General features: G+C 41.6%; 1 protein-coding gene across 1 annotated transcript; it reads right to left on the bottom strand.

Annotated features, from left to right (window-relative positions):
- Window positions 1–1,371: 1,371 nt before the first annotated feature.
- On the bottom strand, window positions 1,372–23,423 carry OCIAD2 (OCIA domain containing 2). Its single transcript, XM_049886259.1, has 7 exons — window positions 23,322–23,423; window positions 19,661–19,788; window positions 16,223–16,319; window positions 13,812–13,865; window positions 11,140–11,187; window positions 6,514–6,631; window positions 1,372–4,030 (listed from the first exon to the last, which is right to left on the bottom strand). Exons 2-7 carry the CDS (start codon window positions 19,724–19,726, stop codon window positions 3,949–3,951), a joined length of 465 nt encoding a protein of 154 aa, XP_049742216.1. The 5' UTR covers window positions 19,727–19,788; window positions 23,322–23,423; the 3' UTR covers window positions 1,372–3,948.
- Window positions 23,424–25,263: the final 1,840 nt, after the last annotated feature.

The following is a 25,263-nucleotide window of genomic DNA, read 5'->3' as shown; positions in this document are numbered from 1 at the left end:
GACCCTGCTGATATTTAAAATACCAGTGGCGTTGCTTCTAGCATCACAGAAACACACAAGACTCCCATAGGATAAACTGAGAGATGAGTATTTCCTAGTAATTGGGAATTTAAGGAAGGCATTGTTCTTGCTGCTTGCTTTATAAATGGATTTAAAAAATATCCTAATTGATTTATTTTCCAAAATTTATACTTTTTTTTTTTTCTTTTTTAAACAGTGATATCTCCTAACCCTCAGGAAGACAAAACTATGAGATTTGCTATCTTGCTGGGAGAATGAGAGGAAGAACACTGTGAAATTTAGTACCGTAATGTGAACAGTCTTATTTATAACCCACATGTCAAACACAGCAGCCCTGTGGCAGAGATTCCTGCTTTGCCCTCAGAATCTAGTCTCCACATCCCTTTTGGAATAACTTGAATTGCTGCTAGATACAGCCATGCAACTAAAATTTGGCCAGTGGGAGATAAGCAGAAGTGACCCGTGCAATTTCTCCATTAGGTTTTTAAAAATAAGGATGCTGTTTGCGCTCACTCTTGCTTTTCCACTTCTTGGGTTTTCCCCGAAGAGTGAGGAAAGGGCATGATGAAGACTGATTCTTTTAACTGGTTTTGCAATTCAGTTGTCCAAGGTGAAATGAATGAGACTGTGAAAATATTATAATGCATGTTTTTAAGGTTATTTATTATTATTTACATAAAGAATAATTTTTTAGTCTTTTATATAATCAAATCTTATCAATTTTTTCTTTATTGCAGAAGTCAGAAACTGGCTCCTTGTAGGCTGAAACCAGCACACGTATTTTGTTTGGCATACAAGTTTTTTAAAAAGTTACCAATCTTTAGAGGGATTTTGCATGAGAATCTAAATAAATCTGAAGATGAGTCATCACAGGGCCCACACTGACATGAAGTTATCTGGAGGTGACATGAAGTTTACCTTGAGATAGGCCATGTCGCTCCACTAGCCACACTCATCCATCTGCTTTTCTCCCAACTGGTCAGCCCGTTTCTGGAGTCTTGGTGTATGAGGACACCACAGAGCAAGGGGCATCCCAAGACCATGATGTGACAGGGCTAAAACTCACCCCAATGGCTGAAAAAAGGGGACTGTCACCCAGAATTCTAAGAGATGCACATGCATTTTGTGCCATCCTCACAATCGTTGCAATGTTTGAGCCCATTATTGCAGTCACTGTGTTAACCCACCTCATTGAGGGTCTTCGTCTTTTTCACTGACCCTCTACCAAGCATGATGTCCCTCTGATAACATGCCCAAAGTACATATATATTATATCATATTATATAAATCTTCCTGGAATTTTTTACCTATTTTGGTAAGAGACACAGACACAAAAGGATTATTCCACTGTTTTTTTAATTGTGAAACACATTTCATGCAGTTTACAGTTGACCTCCAGCAATATCTTTTGAATTCTAGGATCACACAAACTGAGGGGAAATTTAGAAACAAATGATCACCTCAACAGTGGGTGGAAGTTTTGATCAATGCCTTAAAATAAAAAATACCCTGATAGAATCCTTTCTAGTCACCTGCCTCAAGGCATCACTGCTGTGCTACAAGGGTGTGTGGGATTAAATCATTTTGATGTAATTTTCTGGTTGAATAAGGATTTTCTTTATTCTCATTAGTGCCGCTCTCCTCTGTTGTTACAATGTTGTCCAGAATAACTATAAATGTATTAGATAAGATTTGTTGATTACAGATGGCAAGTTTTTCTCTTATTGATACATCAATGTATCATAAAGTAGTTTTATGTTACAATGCTAAATTTCATTAATCAAATTCAACATAATGGAACGTTTTCCATTTTTCTTCAGGTAGAATATTAGCTGTTGTTGTTGGATGCCGTTAAGTAGATTATGACTCATAGCGATCCCATATGACAGGACTGGTCAATAGGGTTTTCTTGGCTATCATTTTTTATGGAAGCACCTCATCCAGCCTTTCTCCTGCAGAGCCATGGGGTGGGTTTGAACTGCGAACCTTTTGGTTAGCAGCCAAGCACCTGACTGTGCCACCGTGGCTCACCATATCAGTAGATATGGTAATAGGGAAAGTTTGCCAACAAAGTTTGTTAGACATCCAACTTTTAACATGTTGTCCAATTAATACATCTGCAACTTTATCTTGCTGTTCTTTGCCAAGGTTTTTTTTTTTTTCGTTATGAAGATTTTTCCTCCTATAACCTGTGACCAGCTTGGTGATGAGTGTTGGTAATTTCTAAATGCTAAAAGACGGATGCTATGCTTTAACACATTGTCCTGCAAGAAACAGACATTTTCCCCAGAGACTTGCTTCTTAACATACACAACAGATATGCAGCAGAATAACCAAGACTTCTTGGATGACCTTCCAGTTTTTCCCTTATTGATTTCCTTTCCCACTAAAATAGATCACTATGATAAACTGCTTTAATGAATACCTAAACTACTTAGGAAAACCAGACAGCCCAAATAATAAACCCCATTTGATTGAGAAGAACTATTAAGATGTCAGCAGTAAAAAGAATGTTCTGTTTCAACAATAATAGACTCATCTTTTCCCAGTGTCTCAATACAGATTATATCATCGACTTGCTGTGCTTAGCAACATGAAATGTTCTGGTCCCTGGGAAATCATTTTCTGGGATGTGGGAAACAAATGTGCCCAATTCTGAATTTCTGCCAGAAGCTGAGATACAGACAGTCGCCAATTACTAGTCAGAGCCAAGAGTTAAACTGCATCCAAGAAGTTAGGATATTGGCTCCACATTCTGATTTCAGAAATAGAAATTTATTGATTGAAAAAACAGGGTATCTAATAAGGGGGTTATTCAAAATCATTCCATTTCACATACTTCATGTAAAAATGCAAACTTCCAAATATTTTTAATGTTTAAATAGGTACTTCGTATCAGGTATTTGCTTTGGATTAAATTTTTCTTTTTACCTCCCTGGTAGAGGGTCAAGATATATTAAGTAAAACACATACACACACTACGTATGAATGGTGACACACATATAAAGCATACTCCTGAGAAGATGCAAGAGAAGTTTTTATCGTTGTTACTATTTTTTTGTGTGTGTGTGCAAAAAAAAAAAACACCTGGTAGGAGAACAGCCAAGAGCTAACTCTTAGCATTGGATTGGCTGCTTCTGAGCTCCCTAAAGCCGTAGAAGTTTATGGTTCTAGAGTCAATTCTTCCAGTGATTCTTCCTATAAATAAGCTGCTCCTTGGGAGGATGGGGGACAGTTTGGGAAGTTGTATTTATTCCTTCAGGTCATGTTGTTACCAGTTGCTGCCAAGTTGATTCTGACTCATAGCGACCCCATGTGTGTCAGAGCAGAACTGTGCTTCAGAGGATTTTCAATGGCTTATTTTTTGGAATTAGGTCACCAGGTCTTACTTCTGAGGTGCCTTTGGGTGGACCTGAGCCTCCAACCTTTCGGTTAGCAATTGAGCACATTGAGAAATTATTTTAGAAAGTGCTTCCCATACCTATAAGACACACTCTTTCCTTGTATTTCTTTCTGCATACAAATTAGTTTTCTTGCCTCATTACTTCCCAACTCCCTTAATTTTCACTCCTGTCCTCCATCAGAAAGCATCAGTAAGAGTCAGGGAATCACAATATTTCTGGACCAATATAAATCTGTTATTTGAAATTCTTTTTTTAATAATTTTTATTGTGCTTTAAGTGAAAGTTTAGAAATTAAGTCAGTTTGTCACATATAAGCTTATATACACCTTACTCCATACTCCCACTTACTCTCCCCCTAATGAGTCAGCCCGCTCCCTCCTTCCAGTCTCTCTTTTTGTGACGATTTTGCCAATTTCTAACCCTCTCTATCCTCCTATCTCCCCTCCAGACAGGAGATGCAACACAGTCTCAAGTGTCCATGTGTGCAAATTCAGAGGTTTAAGAAACTTCAAAGCCATAGAGTTTAGGAAGCCGAAGGCTGTGAACTTCCCTCCTCGCTTAATCCATGCTTTATTTTGCATTCTTCACAGGTGAGCAGGCAGTGCCTAGAACAGAACAAAAAATAGATCATGGTTTGTACATTGACACGAGAAGCTCTGGTCTTAACACAGTATTATTTACAGACATTTTCTATGCTAATGTTCACTAGCCTAGCTTTTATAGGGATAACAAGAGCTGTTTCTAGGTTCAAAATCCCCAGATTTTCATCAAAGAAATCTAACCTTCATTGAAACAGATGTTCGTAGTTGTGATCTGGGTTACACAGGGGCTGAATATTTTGACCCTTTCTAAATTTGAATAATTTCTACTCATAGCACAAAAAGCCATAAAATACACAGTGTATTTATCCAAGATTTAACTATATCCCTGTACACTTAAAGGAGTCCCTGGGTGGTGGAAACAGTTATGCGCTCAACTACTAAACAAAAGGTTTATGGTTGGAATCCACTCACAGGCACCTTAGAAGACAGGTCTGGCGATCTGCTTCTGAAAGGTCAGTCTTGGAAATTCTATGGAGCAGTTCTACTCTGCACTCATGGGGTTGCCATGAGTTGGAATCAACTCTAGAACAACTAACAACATCAACGACTAGGGGCTTAGGCTTAGCACCCACTCAATACTTTTTAATTAAAAAAAAAAACTTTTTAAATGACATTTCCAGAATTCCCGGTTCATTGTTTATCTAACTTTGTATCAATTTCTTTAGGATTTAATGAGTACCAAAGAAAATGCATACTTTGTCATTGAATACTATTAACACACATGGAATAAATGTCCTCAAGGTTTTCCCCAGCATTAAAATTTTAGAATCTTAGAAATTCAATTAAAAAACAAACAAAACACTGATTAAACATCTACTTTTTTTTTTTTTTTATGATAAGGAGTTTGCAACCAAAGGCTTTTAATTAAGCAGGATAGTGATGGGATGAGATCTGCATTGTAGAACCATCAATCTGACTTGGGTGAGAAGGATTACTGAGAAGGTAGCAAGACCAGAAAAAAAACTAAAAGCTATTGCAAATTCCTGGAGAGATGAATGAACTCCTCTCTCCTTCCTTTATCACTTGCTTCACCACATTGCTTTGAGAATGAAGTCAAAATTCTTAGTATGGTATAAATTCCTCCAGCAACTGACCCCTGCTTGCCTAACCTTCCAGCTTGTCCTTTGCCACTGTGCTCTAGACACAGAATCTATTTGCAGCTTCCGTAGTAAGTAAACTTTCCCTCTCTGTATATGCTATTCCTGGCCTGGGATCCCCTTCTTCTGCCTTGATATAACTCCTCTGGTCTTTGAAGATTCAAGTGAAGCATTATCATCTCCAAGAGATCTTACCTGATACCCTATCCTTGCCCTTCTCCTCCATCTCAACTTCGTTGGATGCCCTGTTCTACTTTCCCGTAACTAGAAAACCAAACAGTTTTGTAAACTATTGCCTCTGAGATGTCCTGGTAATAATGGTCCTTCACATAGACCTTAGCAATTGGTTATCAGCTACTCATGCAAGTCCACTTCTGAAGCCTAAAGTGAAGCTACTGTGGCTAGAAGTGGGAAAGCTGAAATGGAATCACAGAACATAGATCTTAAAGGGAATTTGGAGACCATTTACTTCAACCACCCCCGTTCACACATGAAGACCAGAACAGTGAACATTATCAGAAAAATGTAGGGTTCAGTCTTCGTTCATCATTTTTTTTGGAACCCAAAGTTGGTTAACTGCTAAATAAACTCATGTAATCAAACAGGAAGAGGGAGCAGTCAGCAAAGTTTTCTCCTTTGCTTGTGTTTTTTCCCACTGCCTCCACACAGATGAGAATCATGTGGCCAATTATTCCTCAGCCAGCTTCCTTCCAAACAGAACATTAAAAGGATGGGCTAAAGTTGGTGTTGTCTGTAAATATGGAATTAATGACTTTCTGGTTGCCTTGATGGTATAATGGAAAAAGCATGAGTTTAGAAGGCAAATGTGTTGAGATTAGAGTCCCCCTTCTACCTTCTAAGGAGCCCTGGTGGTACAGTGGTTAAGCTCTCGCAGGAGAAAGATGTGGCAGTCTACTTCTGTAAAGATTTTACAGCCTTGGAAACCCTATGGGGCAGTCCAGCCTGTCCTAGAGGGTTGCTTTGAGTCAGAATTGGCTCGACGGCAATGGATTTTCTTCTGTCTCTTACTAACTACGTGATCTTCAGGAAGTCTCTGCAACTGTCTGGGCCATATAGTTAAATGGTGATCAGAATTGTATCTCATCAGGAAGAGACAATGTTTAAGGTTCTATTCACTCTACAGGCCCAGGGAACGTAACTTTCCAAAGTCTTAAATATCTGTTGTGCAAATGAAATTATTAGGTAATTAAGATAAATATTAAATAACAGTTGTTGAAGTTGGGTGGCAACAACTCAAAATTTGAGGGTTAGAAAGTTTTCTTTAACTTACTGATTTTTAAAAACTTTAATATTACAAATGGTGATGATCTTTCATTTGATTTCTTAGAATTATCTTCAATAAATCTTTCAATAAAAAAGATTACAAACCTATTATGCCCTGGACCAAATCCAGCCCCACGGAGCTGATCTTCAAAGGAATGGAATTTACTCTGGCAGACTCCTATGTATGATACTTTTCCAAATCCAAATCCCAAGATTCCAGCAACTGTAAAAGCAGGTTAGGAAAAATGAATCATTTAAAGGTTCAGAATTTTATCTATTAATCCTCTTCTAAAACTTTATTAACAGTAGTAATTTTTATTTTAAAGTATTAGGATAAATCAATGAACAAAAACTCTGAGAATGAAGCTCCCCATTAACCATATTTATTCAATCTGAGAAGCTAGATTATATGAAGAAGAATGAGGCATCAGAATTGGAGGAAGACTCGTCAACAACCTTTGATATGCAGATGACACACGTTGCTTGCTCAAAGTGAAGAGAATTTGAAGCACTTGAAGATCAAAGGCTATAGCTTTCAGTATGGATTACACCTCAATATAAAGAAAACAAAAATCCTCACAACTGGACCAGTAAGCAACAACATGATAAATGGAGACAATATTGAAGTTGTCAAGGATTTCATTTTACTTGGATCTACAATCAACGTCCATGAAAGCAGCTGTCAAGAAATCAAACAACTCATTGCACTGAGCAAATCTGCTGCAAAAGACCCCTCAGACTCTGACTCATGGTGCTCTGGCTAAATTCCGGACGGAGGTTGTTGCTAGTTCCCAGGCATCAGTAGAGGAGGATTTTGGGCGAGGGCCTTGGCTAACCATGAAATCTTCTCTGGGCCTGTATGAGAGAGACCCCACCTGCTTCCTCTGTACCTACAGCATCATCATGGTGCTGCGGAAGGTTGCCCTGAAGCAGCTGCCCAGGAACAAGGTCCCCAACATGGCAGTGATGATCAAGTCCCTGACCCGGAGCATGATGGACACCAGCGTAGTTTTCAAGGACCCCACAGGGGAGATGCAGGGAACAGTGCACAGGGTGCTGCTGGAGATGTGCCAGAATGAGTTGAAGCCAGGCTCGGTGCTGCTACTGAAGCAGATTGGAGTGTTTTCTTCTTTACTCCGGAATCACTATCTCAACGTGACGCCCAACAACCTGGTTCATATTTACAGCCCAGATTCTGGGGATGGGAACTTCCTCAAGGCATCTCAGCCCTTCCCCAAGGATCTAGGAAGCTTCCATGGTGGCCTCCAGCTTGATGTGGATGCGAAGTCTGAGGAAGACCTCAGAACAGCACAGCACCCAGAAGCAAGGAAGTCCCCTGAGGAGGAACTCTCAGAAGCAGATGACCTGGATGGGCTCCTGAGCGAGCTCTCTGAGGACTTCTTCTGCGGTACCAGTGGTTGGGACTGCCCCAAGCCAGGGCACCCACTGTGAGCAGGCAGCCTCTCAGGACCCAGGCAAGGCTCTGGCTGTATCTGACCATGCCCAAGGGAGAGAAGACGACCATTGCAATTGGAAAATACACAAAGCATGGGCCTCTGTGGCTGCTCCCACCCTGGATGCTTTCCCTGAGAATGTCCTTGTCCCTGAGATTCTGCACTGCCGTCACTTTGGGTCTTCCCTTGGCATTCCAGAATGCAGCCTAAGACTGGCTCTCCAGCCCTCCAGCTCTCTGATGTGTTGGCCCTTCTCCTGCCAACAGAGAAAGTGTGTCACCTCCAGTGTCACTCTCCCCACCTCAGCTTGACTTTAGAGGATATTGGGTCTCATGTCCTCATCCCTTTACTCCCTAGTCCCTGGACAGCTGAGGAGCTGCAAGGAGCCACACCACAGCAGTGGTGACCTGCCCTTCTGACCTGGGAAGGACATATTCACACTTGCCTTTGCTTTGTCTCTTGAGGCCTGTGGCTGCCTAGCTCACTGTGCCCAAGGTTCCCAGGTACAGGGCCAGGGGTGTGGGCTGTTGTACCTTGTCCTGAAATAAAGCAGCCCTCCCTCAAAAAAAAAAAAAGCAAAAATGTCACTTTGAGGACTAAGGTGCGCCTGACCCAAATCATGGTATTTTCAATTGCCTCATACGCACACGCACAAGCTGGACAATGAATAAGGAAGACCTAAGCAGAACTGATGCATTTGAATTATAGTGTTGGTGAAGAATATTGAATATACCATGGATTGCCAGAAGAACAAACAAATCTATCCCGGAAGAAGTACAGCCAGCATACTCCTTGGAAGCGAGGATGGTGGGACTTCATCACACGTATTTTGGACACGTTATCAGGAGGGACCAGCCCCTGGAGAAGGACATCATGGTTGAAAAAGTAGAGGGTCATCGAAAAAGAAAACGACATTCAATGTGATGGACTGACACAGTGGCTGCAACAATAAGCTCAAACACAGCAATGATTGTAAGGATGGTGCAGGACTGGGCATCATTTCACTCTGTTATACATAGGGTCATTGTAAGTCGGAACCAACTCAACGGCACATAAGAACATTAAAAACCGGGAGTGGCAATCGGGGACTTTCTGATCTCCTCAGATTTGAACTGGGGATAGAGAGGTCAGGATGGAGCAAGCAAAGGTGCTGTCCCAGAGACAGGCTGCCTGAGGATAGCCCAGCTGTCAACCAAATGGCTGAGGCTACCAAGAGATGGGACAGTGGGGTCTGAGTTGTGGCTATGGACAGTCTCCTAAACACTGGGTAGGAAGGCTCCGTAATCCCCTCTATGGACTTGGAGTAGGGCACTGTATGAAAGAGAGGTCACGAGGAAGAGGGGACCTTCCTATGGTGTATCAGCCCAGTTCCTGTTGAGTTGAGTTTGCCTCATGGCAACCCTATGTGTATCAGAATAGGGTTTTCAGTGGCTAGTTTTTTGGAAGTAGATCGCCAGGCCTTTCTCTCCAGTTGTCTCTGGGTGAGCTTGAACGTCCAACTTTTGGTTTGCAGCCAAGTGCACCATATGCACCACCCAGAGACTCCTCCTTTAGTGTCAAAACCAAAAAAGAAAAAGAAACCAAACCCCACTGCTGTTGAGTCAATTCTGACTCATAGCAACCCTACAGGGCCCAGTAGAACTGTCCCAAAGGATTTCCAAGGCTCTGACAGTGTTGTGGTTGTTGTTAGGTGCCATGGAGTCAGTTCCAACTCATAGCTACCCTCTGCACAACAGAATGAAGCATTCTCTGGTCCTGCGCAACCCTCACAATTGTTGTTATGCTTGAGCCCACTGTTGCAACCACTGTGTCAGTCTATCTCATTGAGGGTCTTCCTCTTTTTTGCTGACGTTCTACCAAGCATGACGCCCTTCTCCAGGGACTTGTCCCTCCTGATAACATCTCCAAAGTACGTTAAACTAAGTCTCCCCATCCTTGCTTCTAAGGAGCATTCTGGCTGTACTTCCTCCAAGATAGATTTGTTCGCTCTTCTGGCAGTCCATGGTATAATCAATATTCTTCGCCTACATTGTAATTCAAAGCTGTCAATTCTTCTTCAGTCTTCCTTATTCATTGTCCAGTTTTTGTATGCATATGAGGTGACTAAAAATATCATGGCTTAGGTCTGGCACACCTTAGTCCTCAAAATGACATCTTCACTTTTTAACACTTTAAAGGGGTCTTTTGCAGCAGATTTGTCCAATGCAATAGTTCCTTTGATTTCTTGACTGCTGCTTTTATGGACGTTGATTGTGGATCCAAGTAAAATGAAATCCATGATAACTTTGCATTTTCTCCACTTATCATGTTGTTGCTTATTGGTCCAGTTGTGAGGATTTTTGTTTTCCTCATGTTGAGGTGCTATCCATACTGAAGGCTGTGGTCTTTGACCTTCATCAGTAAGTGCTTTAAGTTCTCTTCACTTTCAACAATCAAGGTTGTGTCATCTGTGTATCACAGACTGTTAATGCGCCCTCCTCCAATCCTGATGCTGTGTTCTTCTTCATATTGTCCAGCTTCTCAGATTATTTGATCAACATACAGACTGATTAAGTATGATGAAATGATACAACCCTGATGCACATTTTTCCTGACTTTAAACCACAAAGTGCCCCCTTGTTGTGTTCCAACAACTGCCTGTTGGTCTACGTACAGGTTCCACATGAGTAACATTAAGTGTTCTGGAATTCCCATCTTCACAATGTTATCCATAATTTTTTATGATCTACACAGCCTTTGTATCCTGTAGTGTAGCATGGAAGAAATCTCTACCCTAGGGCTCCCACTGGGAATAAGATTTCAGACTGTAAACTGGAATGCATTGTCTCTGTACATGAAACGACTATGTATACCAACTGGAAGAAGATGAAACCCCAAGTTTATAGTAAATTTATTATTAGAAAGCTGCTGATTTTTACCGCTACTCATGTTTTATGTCTACTATAAACATAGTTTGAAAAGACTGGCCAAAAGAAGAAAATTAAAATCACTAATAGATCTATCATCCAGAAGCTCTGCTGTTGACATCTAGTTATATATCCTACTAGTTCCTCCTAGTCCAGGCTTTAAAGAGAATTGTCTAAGGCTAAGTCCCGGCTGCTGGGCTTTGTATCAGAAAGTGCTGAATGAGGTAAGAAATGCAAAGTGGCAAAAAATGGAGACTGAATTTTCATAGTTAATACAGGCAGTTCAGTTAGTTTGGGACATTCATATCTCCAGTTGCTATAAACATCTTTTTTCTAACATAAATCTATTTTTTTTCACGTCTATGACTTACGTGCAACTTTAGGCAATGATCCAAATCTAGGATTAGATGCTAAATAACCTAAGGAATAATATATAAATACATTATTATTTCATTTCATAACTTAAATTTATTTTTTAAAAAAACTTCAAAACTTAAGATACAATATATTTCAATTGTACACAGGTTCTTAATCTAATGAGATGGTCATTTAAAAGTTATGAATTCAATTTTTGGCCAAAATAGATCTTTTAGGCAAGCAGTACATATTAGCTTTAATTTGTAGAAAGATAATGTGAAAGACTGATTTAAAGACATCCAAGTAGTGCTAACAAACAACTAAGTTCAAAACAACTAGTCATTCCTACCCTCTTCCCCTCATAAGTAACTCAACATCAGACCCACTGGCGTCGAAAGAATTTAAAATTAAAGATTCATACTATGTATGTTATATATCTCACAATTTTTAAATGAAAGCATTACAACCTATGGTAGTCAGAATGATGCCTCACTCCCCAAAGATGTCCACAACCTGATCCTCCGAACCTGGAGCAATGGAGAATTAAGGTAGCAGGTGGAATAAAGGTTGATAATCAGCTGACCTTAAAATAGGAAGATTATCTGGTGGGGCCAAAGTAATTATCAACTAGTCCAGCTTGAACTCACGGCAACTCCATGTGTGTCAGAGTAAAACTGGGTTCCATAGGGTTTTCAATGGCTGATTTTTTAGAAGTAGATTGCCAGGTCTTTCTTCTAAGGTGCCTCTGGGTGGACTCAAACATTCAACCTTTCAGGTAGCACAGTAACCATTTGTATCACCCACAGACTTCAATGTAATCACTCTAAAAACCAAACCCACTGCCGTCAAGTCTATTCTGACTCATAGAAACCCCTATAGGGCAAGGCAGAACTGCCCCATAGAGTTTCCAAGGAGAACCTGATGGATTCAAACTACCAACCTTTTGGTTAGCAGACTTAACCACTATGCCACCAGGGTTTCTGATGTAATCACAAGAGTGCTTAAATGTGGAAGGAGGCAGAAGAGGAGGTCACAGTGATGCCATGTCAGAAGAGCTCAACCCACCACTGCTAGCTTTGAAGATGAAAGGGGGCCACAAGCCAAGGAATGTGAGGAGCCCACAGAAGCTGGAAAGGGCAAAGAAACGGACTCTGTTACAGTTTCCAAAAAGAATGCAGTCCTGCTGACGCATTGATTTTATCCCAGGAGACCCATTTCCAACTTCTGACCTCCAGACCCTCTATAAAACAATTCTGCGTTGTTTTAAGCTGCTCAGTTTGAGGTAATTTGTTATAGTAGTCAAAGTAATCTAAAACACAGTCCCTGGACAAATATTCTCATAGATGCACGAGATGGTAGATTTTGAGTAGTTCAGTATTATAAAACATCATCTCTATGGATATCCTTGCCATATTTTTTTCTGCATCGAAACAGTCTGATAAAGGCTTGTTGCTAATTGATGAATATATTTCTACAAAAAGACTATCTTAAAGTTATAAAAATGAAAAATTTTTTATGGACAAGAATATTATTGATTCAAGTGGGATTCTCCCAGATGCATGAGATATGTGGTCTTTGAGATCCAGGAAAGGACCAAGAACATTTTACCTCATATTTATTGCGTATAATGTTTCTTTAAAGTTCAGGTAATCAGTAGTGTTTAATAAAATGGGCTTAAACAGGATCAGGTGCCTTATTATTTATTACCTGGGGACTATGCAAAGCTGTGGGTTACTGGTCAGAGGGAGGCAGGGAGAAAAAAGAGAATGGAGAAGGAAAGAGGGAAAAAGGAAAACTCTATTAGGCAGAGGGAGGTCTGTTAGGGGAGATTCAAGGTGGCTGCTAGTGCTCATGGTCTGTTACAAGAATTAGACAGGGTGCCCTTCCTCAGGCAGATGCAGCCTCTCTCCAGGACAAATGGCTTGGTGAACAGAGCATGGGCTGTATTTTGGCCTCACTTGTCCACTCCCCAGGGCGCCCTTGTGTAGTGAACAATCTGCCCAGCCATATATAGAGGGCCTGGGAGGCATAGTGTCTCTGATACAGAGAAAGGCACTGTATTAGTTTCTGATGGCTGCTGTAACAAACTATCACAAACTTAACGGCTTAAAAGAACACATTTATTATCTTACCGTTCTGGAGGTCAGAAATCCAAAATGGATCTCACTGGGCTAAAACCAACATGTCAACAGGGGTGCATTCCTTTCTGGAGGACCTAAGGCAGAATTCTTTTTCTCATTCTTTCCAGCATCTACAGACCACACACAGTCCTTGGCTCATGGCCCCATTCTTCCATCTTCAAAGCCAACAATGTTGGGCTGAGTCCTTGTCACTTTGTCATCTCTCTGGTTTTGCCTTTTGACTCCCTCGTCTACTCTTAAGGACCCTGGTGATTACATTTGGGTCCACCCAAATAATGTAGGATAATCTCTTTATTTTAAGCCACAGCTGATTAGCAACCTTAATTTCCCTTTGCCTTGTAACTTAAGATTTTCACAGGTCCGGAAGATTAGCACATCTTTGAGTAGCCATTATTCTGCCTATGATAGGCACTTAGGTTGAAAACGGGCACAAATAAATAAACCCTTTACCAAAAAATAAATGGTCAGCACCAAAAAGTTGCCAGGAGGACCACAGAAAACTGGGCTATCTTAAGTTAAAGTACTCAACAAATCATGAATCTTACCTTGGTGAACTAGTCCTTGGGTGACAAGCATGCTTACAAGAGAAAAAGGCAGGGCTGTAAAACAAAAATGCCCCTCAATATCGATATTTTAAAAGTTGGCATCTCACCTAGAAGTCAGGGAGAATTACTCTGAGCTTTTTCTCTTTCCTACCTCAGCAATGAGATTTTATTCCTTTGTTGTTTTAATTATTCAGCGCTATCCTAAACATGGGAATTTTCTTGGGATCTGCCCAAGGCACTCAGCCCAACACACAGTTACTGATCTAACAAAACCTAAACTCCATGCTACTCTATTTCTACCCTTTCCCGTCAAGTTAACCCTGACGCATGGTGACCGCATGTGTGTCAGAGTGGAATTGTGCTCTGTAGGGTTTTCAACGGCTGATTTTTGGGGGAGTAGATTGCCAGGTCTTTTTTCTGAGGTGATTTTGGATGGACTCAAATCTCCAACCTTTCAGTTAGCAGTTGAGCATGTTAACCATCTGCACCACTCAGGGGCTCCACTCCATCCCCACCCTCCACATTTACTGAATGCCCAACGTGCACCAGATTTTGATCACCTCAGGCAACACAAGCATCTTCATGTGGACGTTGCTTAGCTGTCGAATTTGGGAGTTTCCATTAGCTATATATTTTAAAATGATCAATTCTAGGTAAAAGTTAAAAAACAGTACAATAAACTCCTGTATATTCTCCATCTAGATTCATTAATTGTGAAGATTTTGCCAAATCTGCTTTATCTCTCTCTTTTTTTTTTTCCTGAGCCAACTGGAATTTGCAAACACCATGACTCTTCACCCCTAAATACTTCAGCAGGTACCCTCTAAGAACAAGAATGTTCCCCCGTAACCACAATGTTATTAGCATATTCAAAAAAATAATATTGATGATGTTAACTAATACACAATCTACAGTCGATTCTCCCCAAGTGGCCCAATAATGTACTCTATAACTGTGGGTTTTTTTCAATCCAGGAAATCAAGGATCATGTATTACACTTCATTAGCATGTCTTTCTTAACCTGCTTTAATCTAGGACAGTTTCTTGCTTTTTTTTTTTTTTTTTTGATCTTTTATAACATTTTGTCCCACAATTTGGATTTGCCTGTTTTTTAAAGATTACAAAATGATTATACTCACGTTGAACATGAGTGACGTTTAGCTATTGATTTTTAAAACAGGCAATTTAGTCTGGCAAAAAGAAGTTTCTAGTTTTGTCAGAACGTGTCAAATGACCTCTTCCAAAAGCAGAGAGCAGTGGTAAACATCTAGCTCTTCCTAGCAACCAAGACAAATCAAATAGCAACTGATTTTTCCATTCTACTGCCTGCTGGTAGGTAAATGGATCATAAAAGCCCATAGTAGAGTGTTAATCTACTCTACTAGTGCCCAACTAAATTACTTACTCCTAGCTTGTCAGAAAAGGCGTGGATATCTAGAAGCATAATCAGTAATCACAGTGATGCATAACGAATGTCAACTTCTAGAGAGTGTTGCTTCCAAAATAGTTAAAACTGAATTTGAATGGTTTAAGAAATCAAAACGAATATCTTCAAGTACAAACTATCCCTGCATCAGCAACGTTGTAAAACATTGGAAGTGTATCTATAGGTTCTATTATGTCATTTTAACATTGGAAGTAACAGTGCACAGCCTGAATTCACATCCTGGTCTGAAGGCAGGCCCAGAAAGAAGCAGCAGCTCGTAGACAAGGTTATTTCAAAGACAATGTAAGAGAAGTATTAATGAAGTGCTGCCATTTATAACTCACTGAACAAAAATGTATTAATATTTTCTATGTGTGAGGCACTGTGCTATGCTCTGGGACGAAGCACTGAATTTGGCATTGCTCCTGAATTCTATCAAGCTTAGAGTCTAGTGTAATTTAGGAAGGTCTGCTCTTTGGCAGTCAAGAAATTCTAAACAGCGCTCTTGTTCTACTTGGTCACATCAAGGAAAGTGTTAAGTGTGCATTACTTTTTGGAAAGGGAGATGAAGGGCTCCTTAATCAATTATTACCTCTGTCCTAAAAAGAGTCTCAACATGGAGTTAAACTCTAAACAGCCCCAAATACCAAAGTTCATGAGGGATTTATGCAAAGTGTCAGCTCAAAAATAAATCATTACCATAATTCTAACACGACAGTCAGGCAGTTTATTGCAGCAAATAGGTTGTTAGTTGCCATCACGTAGATTCCATCTCATGGCAATCCCACGTGTGTCAGAGTGGAACTGTGCTCCACAGGGTTTTCAAGGCTTTGACCTTTTGGAAGTAGGTTGCCAGGCCTGTCTTCTGAGGCACTTCCGGGTGGGTTTGAAACTTCTGGCTAGTAGTCAAATCCTTAACATTTGTGTCACCCAAGGACTCTGGAGCAAATACAGTGTTAACAGAGACTAAGAGGGGTGCAATTACCTCTCTTCCAGAAACTTTCTTCTTGACATTCTCGGATAATCTTTACAATCTCTCCTCTGTGGATGTGGAGTTTTGATTTTGGACAAAATAACAGGCTCTGTAAGGAAAACTATGTGGTGAGTTAGCTGAAATCATCAGAAAAACATCTGCTTTGTTTTCTCTTGGGGAGGACAGAGAGGTCTCTTTGCTCTTGTTACACAGCATCGATTTGTGCCGGCTGACAGCACAAAGCAATCACCAGTTTCAGAGAGAGCTTCCCATCTGGGAACGCTGGATGAACGTAGGCAAGCAAAGAATCCCAAATGGAGAATCAGGGTGATTCACCGAGAGAGCATGGAACAGCTATCTGGTCAGGCTAAATTACTGCTGAGGACATATTTTCTTTCTTACTGCCATACCCACGAGGCAGATTACCCAATAAGCAAGGTAAGCACAGGTTTACTTGTGCTTACTTACTAATGCATAGTGAACAATAAGCAAGATTAGTAAGAAGCACTGTGCTTACCTCGCTTACTGGTTCATCTACTCCTGTTAGGGATTGTAAATTTGAAAAGAGGCTTTGATTCTCTAGGAAGGTGCTGTGGGGTTGGGAGAGAGACAGATGCCAGCCATACTTAGAAGCAGAATCTTTGATGTGGTGAAAAAATGTGAAATTGTTCACTACAGAGTAGTAAGTACAAGTAAGCCGGTGTTTACCTTGTTTATTGAATAACCTGTCCCTGGCCATGCCTCTGTCCATATAGTCACTGTACCTGGCATGTTCCTCATGCCCTTTGCTCACTTGGTTCCCTAAAGATCTAGCACAAATGTTGCTTTCTGGGAGAAGAGAGGGATGTTAACTCCTCTACAGCACAATATTTATACACCTGGGATAGTACACAAAACACTGTATTACAGTCTATCTTATTTATATACTTCTGTATGCATTTTTAGACTGTGACCTCATCAACTGCTTTTTGTTATCCTACATAGCTTACTTTCAGCCTTGACAGTATTTTGCATGTTTGTAAGTGGTCTGCACATAATTTCTGGTGCAACTACTGACATAACCCATTGCCGTCAAGTCAATTCCGACTCACAGCAATCCCATGCGTTACAATGTAGAACTGAGCGATACATGGTTTTCTTGTCTGTAGTTTACAGAAGCAGATTACCAGGCCTTTTTTCCACAGTGCCACCGGGTATGTTGGAACCACCAATCTTTCGGTTAGCAGTTGACTACAAATCGTTTGTGCCACCCAGGGACCTATACCATTGAAGTAATTATTTTTACTAGTAGTATAGTATTTCTTATCATGTTGATATCCTCTAATACAAACTAACTCCGTCTTTCAGGCTCCCTCCCCCTTTGCGTATATGTAGGTATTTATTCACTCACTCTGATCCACTGTCCCCACTCTGATTCCCCTCTGCCCATCACCACCGTTCTTGCTGTTTAATGTGGGTCTTTTATTTGTAGGCATTCTTGCAAAGTATTCATTGTTTTGGGTATATGCATTTTTTATGTAAATGGCATGGTTTTAGATATCTTTTTTAAAATTTAATGTTTTCCATTCAGCTTTATGTTTTTAAGACCCATCCATGTTGCTATGTGTGTGTGTATATATCTTGCCCACTGCTTCTCACTGCTGCATGATTCTCCAGGGTGCTCGCAAGTCCTCACCGCCACATGTCCCTTACAGGCTCATGTGAGCAAATTTTTGGAACATATATGTAGAAGTAAAATATACAGCATGTATATTCTTAATTTGATAAAGTATTGCTAGATTGCTCTCAACTGGACCTGGGTTGGAATAATTTGTTATATTTGGCTTAGTAGTTTTTGAAAAACAAATTTTATTTCTTACTGTAAACGTCATACCTGTATGTCCTTGTGTGTGGATTATTTACGTATGTCCTCTGTCATTCACCTATTGGGGGTTTTTGCTTTTGTTGTTGAGGTGCTTTGCAGCTCTTTGGCTCTTGAAGTTTACCTCGCTAGTTCTGCCACTGTTCTTTTGTAGACCCTTTTATTGTTTGTGTTGTTGTTCTGTTAGGTGCTGCCAAATTGATTCTGATTCATAATGATCCCATGTGACAGAGCAGTCAGCATTTTCTTGGCTGTGTTTTTTTTTTTTTAATCTTTATGGAGCCAGGTCACCAGGTCCTTCTTCCGTGGAGCTGTTGGGTGGGTTAGAACCACCAACCTTTCTGTTAGCAGCTGAGTGCTTAAATGTTGTGCCGCCAGGGCTCCTTTTATTGTTTGTAATACCTTTCAATGTGGATGACATTTCTTGAGTATTTTCCATGGACCAGACACCATCCTGAGCATTTAATGTGCATGCTGCCATATTAACAAGGTGGAGAGACCTGTGACACTAATACCTTCGGAGGTCTACAAACAACCCAAGCTGGCAACATCCCTCCTCTTTATCTACAATTCCCCACAGCCCAGAATAAGGAGGTGTAGAAAGGGTGTCTCAGCAAGGCGAGAAGGAGATTTCTCATTCTTCACTTACCTTAGTTCCACAACACAACCCCCCAACAGCAAGCACTCCAGCTTATGCCCAATGTAAATATCTGTTGTTGCTTCTGGCTGTGGCTGCCGCATACGCACACACACATATATACATGCACGTGCGAGCGGACACACACACACACAGGATCACAACTACTGTGAGTCTTGCAGTCAGGATTAAATGTTCCTGCAGAGTCTTCCAGCAGAGCACCAGGGATCCTTTTACAGCCATCAATATTTTATGGCTCTCCATTTCACAGATGCAATTCAGATGTCCAAACGCTTCTCCTGGTGACTTGATATCTTTTGCCTGAACTTTGCCTCGTAAACACTATCTCCTCCATAAACTCTTTTTACTTTGAAAAGTTGATCCCAGAGAACATGAACTCCATTTACCTATCATAATACTTTCTCTTTTCTTCATTTATATATCCCTGAAACACATAATATTCATTCTTAACAAGTTGAAAAATTGTGCCCATGTTAATACTTGGATCCTCAATCTGATGGCTAATTTAGTAATTAAGAACCTGCTGTCCTGGTTAGGAACACCTGTCAGCAGCATATGCTTAGTATGATTAGCCTTGGTAACAAAAATGTAAAAGCGAGCATAATGCATCATTCTGTTAGGTTCAACCAAGAATTTGCTCTGCTAAAGGAAGCCTCTTCAGTCACCAATAGCCTACATAAGAGTTAGTTAAGTGAGATTCTAATCAGGGAAGAGTAAAGGAAGGATTTTGTAAGTAAATTTTAAAAAGCTCCTTTTAAAGGCAGCCAAAAACTTTCCTTCCTCATTCCATTTTCCCTGAACTCATCCAACAGGTGCCAGACTGAAAAATAAACAAACAAAAAAAGTAACATGACTGGGCTAGGCTGAGTGTTAACTAAAGTCTTGTATGCTATTCCTCTGCAGATGGCAGATAACCAAGTTAAAAATATACCTGCTTCTTTGGTGGCGGCAAATGGGGATCTTTATCTTGGTTTCCCTGAGTAGACACTGAAGCCATGATGACCTTGGCCTTGCTTTTCTTCTAGTTGAGTATACTCTGCTTACTCCTCCACCCAGGGTCTAAAGGAAGTAAAAGAGAATCACTACATTGTGACTGAATGCTTGTATCAACCCTAAAAACATCCTTAGTACCAACTACACCTATTTGGAAAACTTACTTTCATTTTGTCATAGGTCTTAATCTGCCACCATCTGCAAATGCAATTTCTAACGCTCCTCCCCCACCAACACACAGAAGTTATCTCACTAGTGGCAACAAGTCAAATTTAGATTAGAGGGAAATATTACTGTGAACAGTGAAATGTTTTACTACCCATAAATCGTATTCCTAAAAAACGTTTCAATTCATTAAAAGGTCATTAATGAATTGACCTTTTTACTGAGTGTCTATTAAACCAGGGAATTAAGATAAAATCACCACCTTAAAGACACTCACAATCTAGAGAAAGACAGGTAAGTCAATAGTTACACAACATGAAAAAGGGCTCCTCTAGAGATGGTGATGTTTCAACAAACGGACGCAGCACTGGAGGTGCTCACTCATCCATGCCAAGAAATTTGCAAGATAGCTACCTGGCCAACTGACTGGAAGAGATCCATATATGTGCCTATTCCAAAGAAGGGTGATCCAACAGAATACAAAAATTATCGAACAATATCATTAATACCACATGCAAGTAAAATTTTGCTGAAGATAATTCAAAAATGGTTGCAGCAGTACATCAACAGGGAACTGCCAGAAATTTAAGCCCAGTTCAGAAGAGGATGTGGAACCAGGGATATCATTGCTGATGTCAGATGGATCCTAGCTGAAAGCAGAGACTGCCAGAAAGATGCTTACCTATGTTTTATTGACTTCGCAGAGGCGTTCCACTGTGTGGATCATAACAAATTATGGATAACATTGCGAAGAATGGGAATTCCAGAACACTTAACTGTGCTTATGAGGAGCCTGTACATAGACCAAGAGGCAGTTGTTTGAACAGGACAAAAGGATACTGCATGGCTTAAAATCAGGAAAGGTGAGCATCAGGATTGTATCCTTTTACCATAGTTATTCAATCTGTATGCTGAGCAAATCCGAGAAGCTGGACTATAAGAAGAATAAAGGGACATCAGGACTGGAGGAAGATTCATTAACAACTTGCAATATGCTGATGACACAACCTTACTTTTTGAAAGTGAAGAGGACTTGAAGCACTTACTGATGAAGATCAAAGACTTCAGTATAGATTACATCTCAACATAAAGAAAACAAAAATTCTCACAACTGGACCAATAAGCAACATCATAAATGGAGACAATATTGAAGTTGTCAAAAATTTCATTTTACTTGGATCCACGAGCAACACCCATGGACACAGCAGGCAAGAAATCAAAGGATGTATAGCATTGGGCAAATCTGCTGCAAAAGACCTCTTTAAAGTGTTAAAAAGCAAAGATGTCACTTTGCGGACTAAGGTGCACCTGACCTGAGCCATAATATTTTCAGTCACCTCATATGCATGTCAAAGCTGGACAATGAATAAGGAAGACGGAAGAATTGAAGTCTTTTAAATATAACATTGGCGAAGAATATTGAATATACCATGGATTGCCAGGAGAATGAAAAAATCTGTCTTGGAAGAAGTATAGTCCAAATGTTCCTTAGAAGCGAGGACAGTGAGTGTTCATCATATGTACTTTGGACATGTTGTCAAAAGGGACTAGTCCCTGGAGAAGGACATCATGCTTGGTAGAGTAAAGGGTTAGTGAAAAAGAGGAAGACCCTCAATGAAATGGATTGACACAGTGGCTGCAACAATGGGCTCAAACATAGCCAACGATTGTGAGGATGGTGCAGGATCGGGCAGTGTATAGTTCTGTCGTACATAGGGTCACTGTGAGTTAGAATTGACTCAATGCCGCCTAATAACAACACAGGTGAGTACTGTGCTAGGTTGCTAACTACGAAGTTAGAAGCTGAAGTCCACTGAGAGGCACATTGGAAGAAAGGCCCGGCAATCTATTTCAGAAAAAGTAGCCACTGAAAACCCTATAGAGCATAGTTCTACTCTGACACATAAGGAGTCCCTACGAATAGGAGTCAACTCGACGTGGAGGTGAGTACGAGGTGCTAAGGAAGGAGACATGAAGGATGTCTTTTCTGTCTGGTCATGTCTGAGGGCACCAAAGACACTCCTGAACTTTCAAAATGATCTGTAGAGACTGGATGGACCCCATGACAGGAGGATCAGTTATGAAACTGCAAGTCATATGATAAAAATTTCACTTTTAGGTACCTAATGTCATTGTGGTATAGAGGCAGCATGCTGCCCTGCAGTGGAAAGCCCTGAAGTCAGAAAGACCTGAGTTCAAATGCCGCCTCTACTCTTTGTGAGTTTGAGCCCTGCGATTTGGGGGCAAGGGACTAAATGTTCCTGTGCCTCAGCCATCTCTGAAGGCACCTTGGGAGGCACCTCTAAGGGAGCCCTTTTCATGTTGTGTAACTCTTTAGACTGAGTTCCTTTAAGGCACTGATTTTGTCTTATTCTTTGTATCCCCTGGTCTAGCACATAACAGACATTTGGTAAAGTTTTGTGTTTAAGCTAATGGCCTTATAGGAGCCCTGGTGGTGCAGCGGTTAAGAGTTCAGCTGCTAACCCAAAGGTCAGCAGTCCAAATCCACCAGGCACTCCTTGGAAACCCTATGGGGCAGTTCTACTCCGCCCCATGGGGTCTCTGTGAGTCCAAATTGACTCGACGGCAATGGGGTTTTTTGGTTTTTAATGACCTTGTATTGAATTGAAACCTTTTTTAGCAAACCTGAGGGGGCTGTTTTGAGGACAAGGGATGAGATTCCTGAAGTCCCAGCTCAGCGCTAGGCTCACAGTGTACATGTGAGCAGTAAAAGGCAGCTGTCAGAGTGGTCCTGCGTGCTTTATTTTCCAAGGACTCCTAGGAAATCTTCGCTGACCTCAGGGTGCTGGCCTAATGCCGAATTAGATTATTCTTGCTTATTCAGACCTTAAGCCGTTGGTTGTCCCAAATCGGGAAGCAAAGATACCACAACATCTCAGCTGTGGGCATCAGGCCCCTAACACACTTCTGAGGGTCCTGCTTGTTCCAGGTGCAGCTCCCACCACGCACGCTACGTCTGGGGTCCCTCTGCGCCTCTGACAGGTAGGCAGTGGGGGGGGGGGTTGGAGCGCGACACCTTGGGGAGATGAGGAGAGGGGGTGAGGGCGCGGGGTCCGATGGGCAGCGGGAGGGGGTCACGCACTTTCTGATCGGCGAGAAAGGCAGTGATCAACATGCTGAAATCCGTCGCTGTCCTGAGCCCGGGGCCGCCAGCAGGACCCCAAGCCCCCCGCCTCCGCCCCGGGACCGCGGGGGTCGATGGCGGCCGGGGCCGAGGCGGTAGTCGGGCGGGAGGAGGGGGTTGGGAAGGGCGACTCAAGGCGGCCACTCCGGACCCGAGCGGCCTTCCGAAGGGCTACCCTGCCCCTGTCCCCTCCCTGAGGACTCCGGAAGTGAAGCGGGCAGAGGAGGCCAGCCCCTTCTCGCCCTGCACCCCGCTTGTCTTCCCCCCGGCGCGGCTCCGCGGGGCTCACCTGCCGAGCGCGTTTCCCTTCCGAGTCGCTCCTCCGCCGAGCCGAGCTCGCTTCGCCGCCGCTGCAGCCCGGCCTTCTCCCCGCCTCCCTGGGCGCCCGCCCCCGCCCCAAGGGGCCGGCCGGAGTCCCAGGCCCCCTGTCCCGGCTTCCTCGGCCTCCGCCTTTCTTCGCCCAGCTTCCCGTCCTTCCTTCTCTCGCTCTGACCCCTCACCTCGCCGCTTAGCACTCGCTCGGCTAAGTCGCTCAACAAGTGCACCCCCCACCCCCCTTGCTGCCTTGTAGTTCTTTCTGTGTTGGGGGCCTCACCACCCACTCCCAATTCTTAGGCTGAAGTCAGGGCTTCCAACCGGCTGGAACCGGCGAAAACGAAACCAGATCTAATTTTTTTTTTTTTTTTTAATTTGGGTGATCAGGCATCATAACGAGACGCGGACAATACCGGTGGAAGCCCTGGAATGGAAGACTCAGTGTTAGCCTGCAGCTGACACAGAGCCTTCCCTCTGCCTGGAATTCTCCCCACATCAATGTTGTTCCAGCTTTTTCCTACTCATCTTCTTCTTCTCTTTCTATTATCTTTTTTAAAATTGTGCTTTAGGTGAAGTTTTCCAGAGCAAATTAATTTCTCATTAAAAAATTAATACACATATTGTTTTATGACATTTGTTACCAACTCGGCAACTTGTCAACACTCTCCCCTTCTCGTCCTTTGGCTCCCCATTTCCATTGGTCCAGCTTTCCTGTTGTCTCCTGCTTTCTCACCCTCGCCCCTAGGCTGGTGTGCCCATTTAAAAAAAAAAAAAAAATTAGTCTCATGTATATTGATGAAAAAAAATTTTTTTTTTATATTGATGAGCTACATGTATTATTGTTTGTTTTATGGCCTTATCTAATATTTGGCTGAAAGGTAAACCTCAGGAGTGACCTCAGTACTAGTTAAAAGGGTGTCCAGGGCCATACGCTCAGGGTTTCTCCAGTCTGTCTTTTTTTTTTAGTTTATTTTTTGGTGAAAATATACACAACAAAACATATGCCACTTCAACGATTTCTACATGTACCATTCATTGACATTGGTTATATTCTTCAAGTTGTGCCATCTTTCTTGACAACCTTTTCCAAACTATTTCACCATCATTAACACAAACTCATTGCTCTCTCCTAAGTTTCTTATCTATTATTTCGAGTTGCTGTTGTCTGTAAGATCACATATAGATAATTATTTAAGTGTGTAATGCTTAATGCAGGCATTCTTTTCTAATTAGGCTAAGCTATTATCTGGTTCAAAGACGACTTCAGGGGATACTTCTGTTTCAAGGTTTAAAGATTTCATCAATAATTTTGGGGGGTCATCAGGCCTCAATGGCTCCAGAAAGTCTGGATAACATGAGCATTTGAAACGTGATTCTCATTTTCCCCCATTGTAATCAGGATTCATCTGTAGAATCCTTGATCAAATGTTCCATATTGATAACCGAGCACCATCCAGTTCTGGTCTCATGGCAAAGCAGGCAGTTATTCATGGAGGCAATTGGACTTTCCTACTCTATCTGATTCTTCCTCAGGAAGACCTTCCTTGACCTCCACCTTCCCTTCTCTTTCATAGCACTTTCACCATTTGTTATTATATACTTATTATTGTTTTTTTTTTTTAAAACTTATTTCCCTGCTTTACTGTAATCTTCATGAGGTACAGAACAAGGTGGTGCCTGTTTTGGTTACCGTTGTGTATGGACATAGGAAAAAAAATAAGGGCTCAATAAATATTTGTTGAATGAATGAACGAAAGAATACATGAATGAATAAATAAGCTTGGGTTCAAAGACTGTCAAGATACTGCTTTTATGGGGCATTTGTGTTCCCCAGTAGATCCCCCAGGCCACTTTCTTAATGTGACTCGCCGGTTTCTTTCTCCCCCAGCATGTTTTCTTTTCACCCCCTTTTGCTC

Source organism: Elephas maximus, chromosome 5 (genome assembly GCF_024166365.1).
Source record: "Elephas maximus indicus isolate mEleMax1 chromosome 5, mEleMax1 primary haplotype, whole genome shotgun sequence".
NCBI lineage: Eukaryota > Metazoa > Chordata > Mammalia > Proboscidea > Elephantidae > Elephas > Elephas maximus.
Note: the sequence above shows the minus strand (reverse complement) of the source record. Positions and strands in the feature narration are given on the sequence as shown.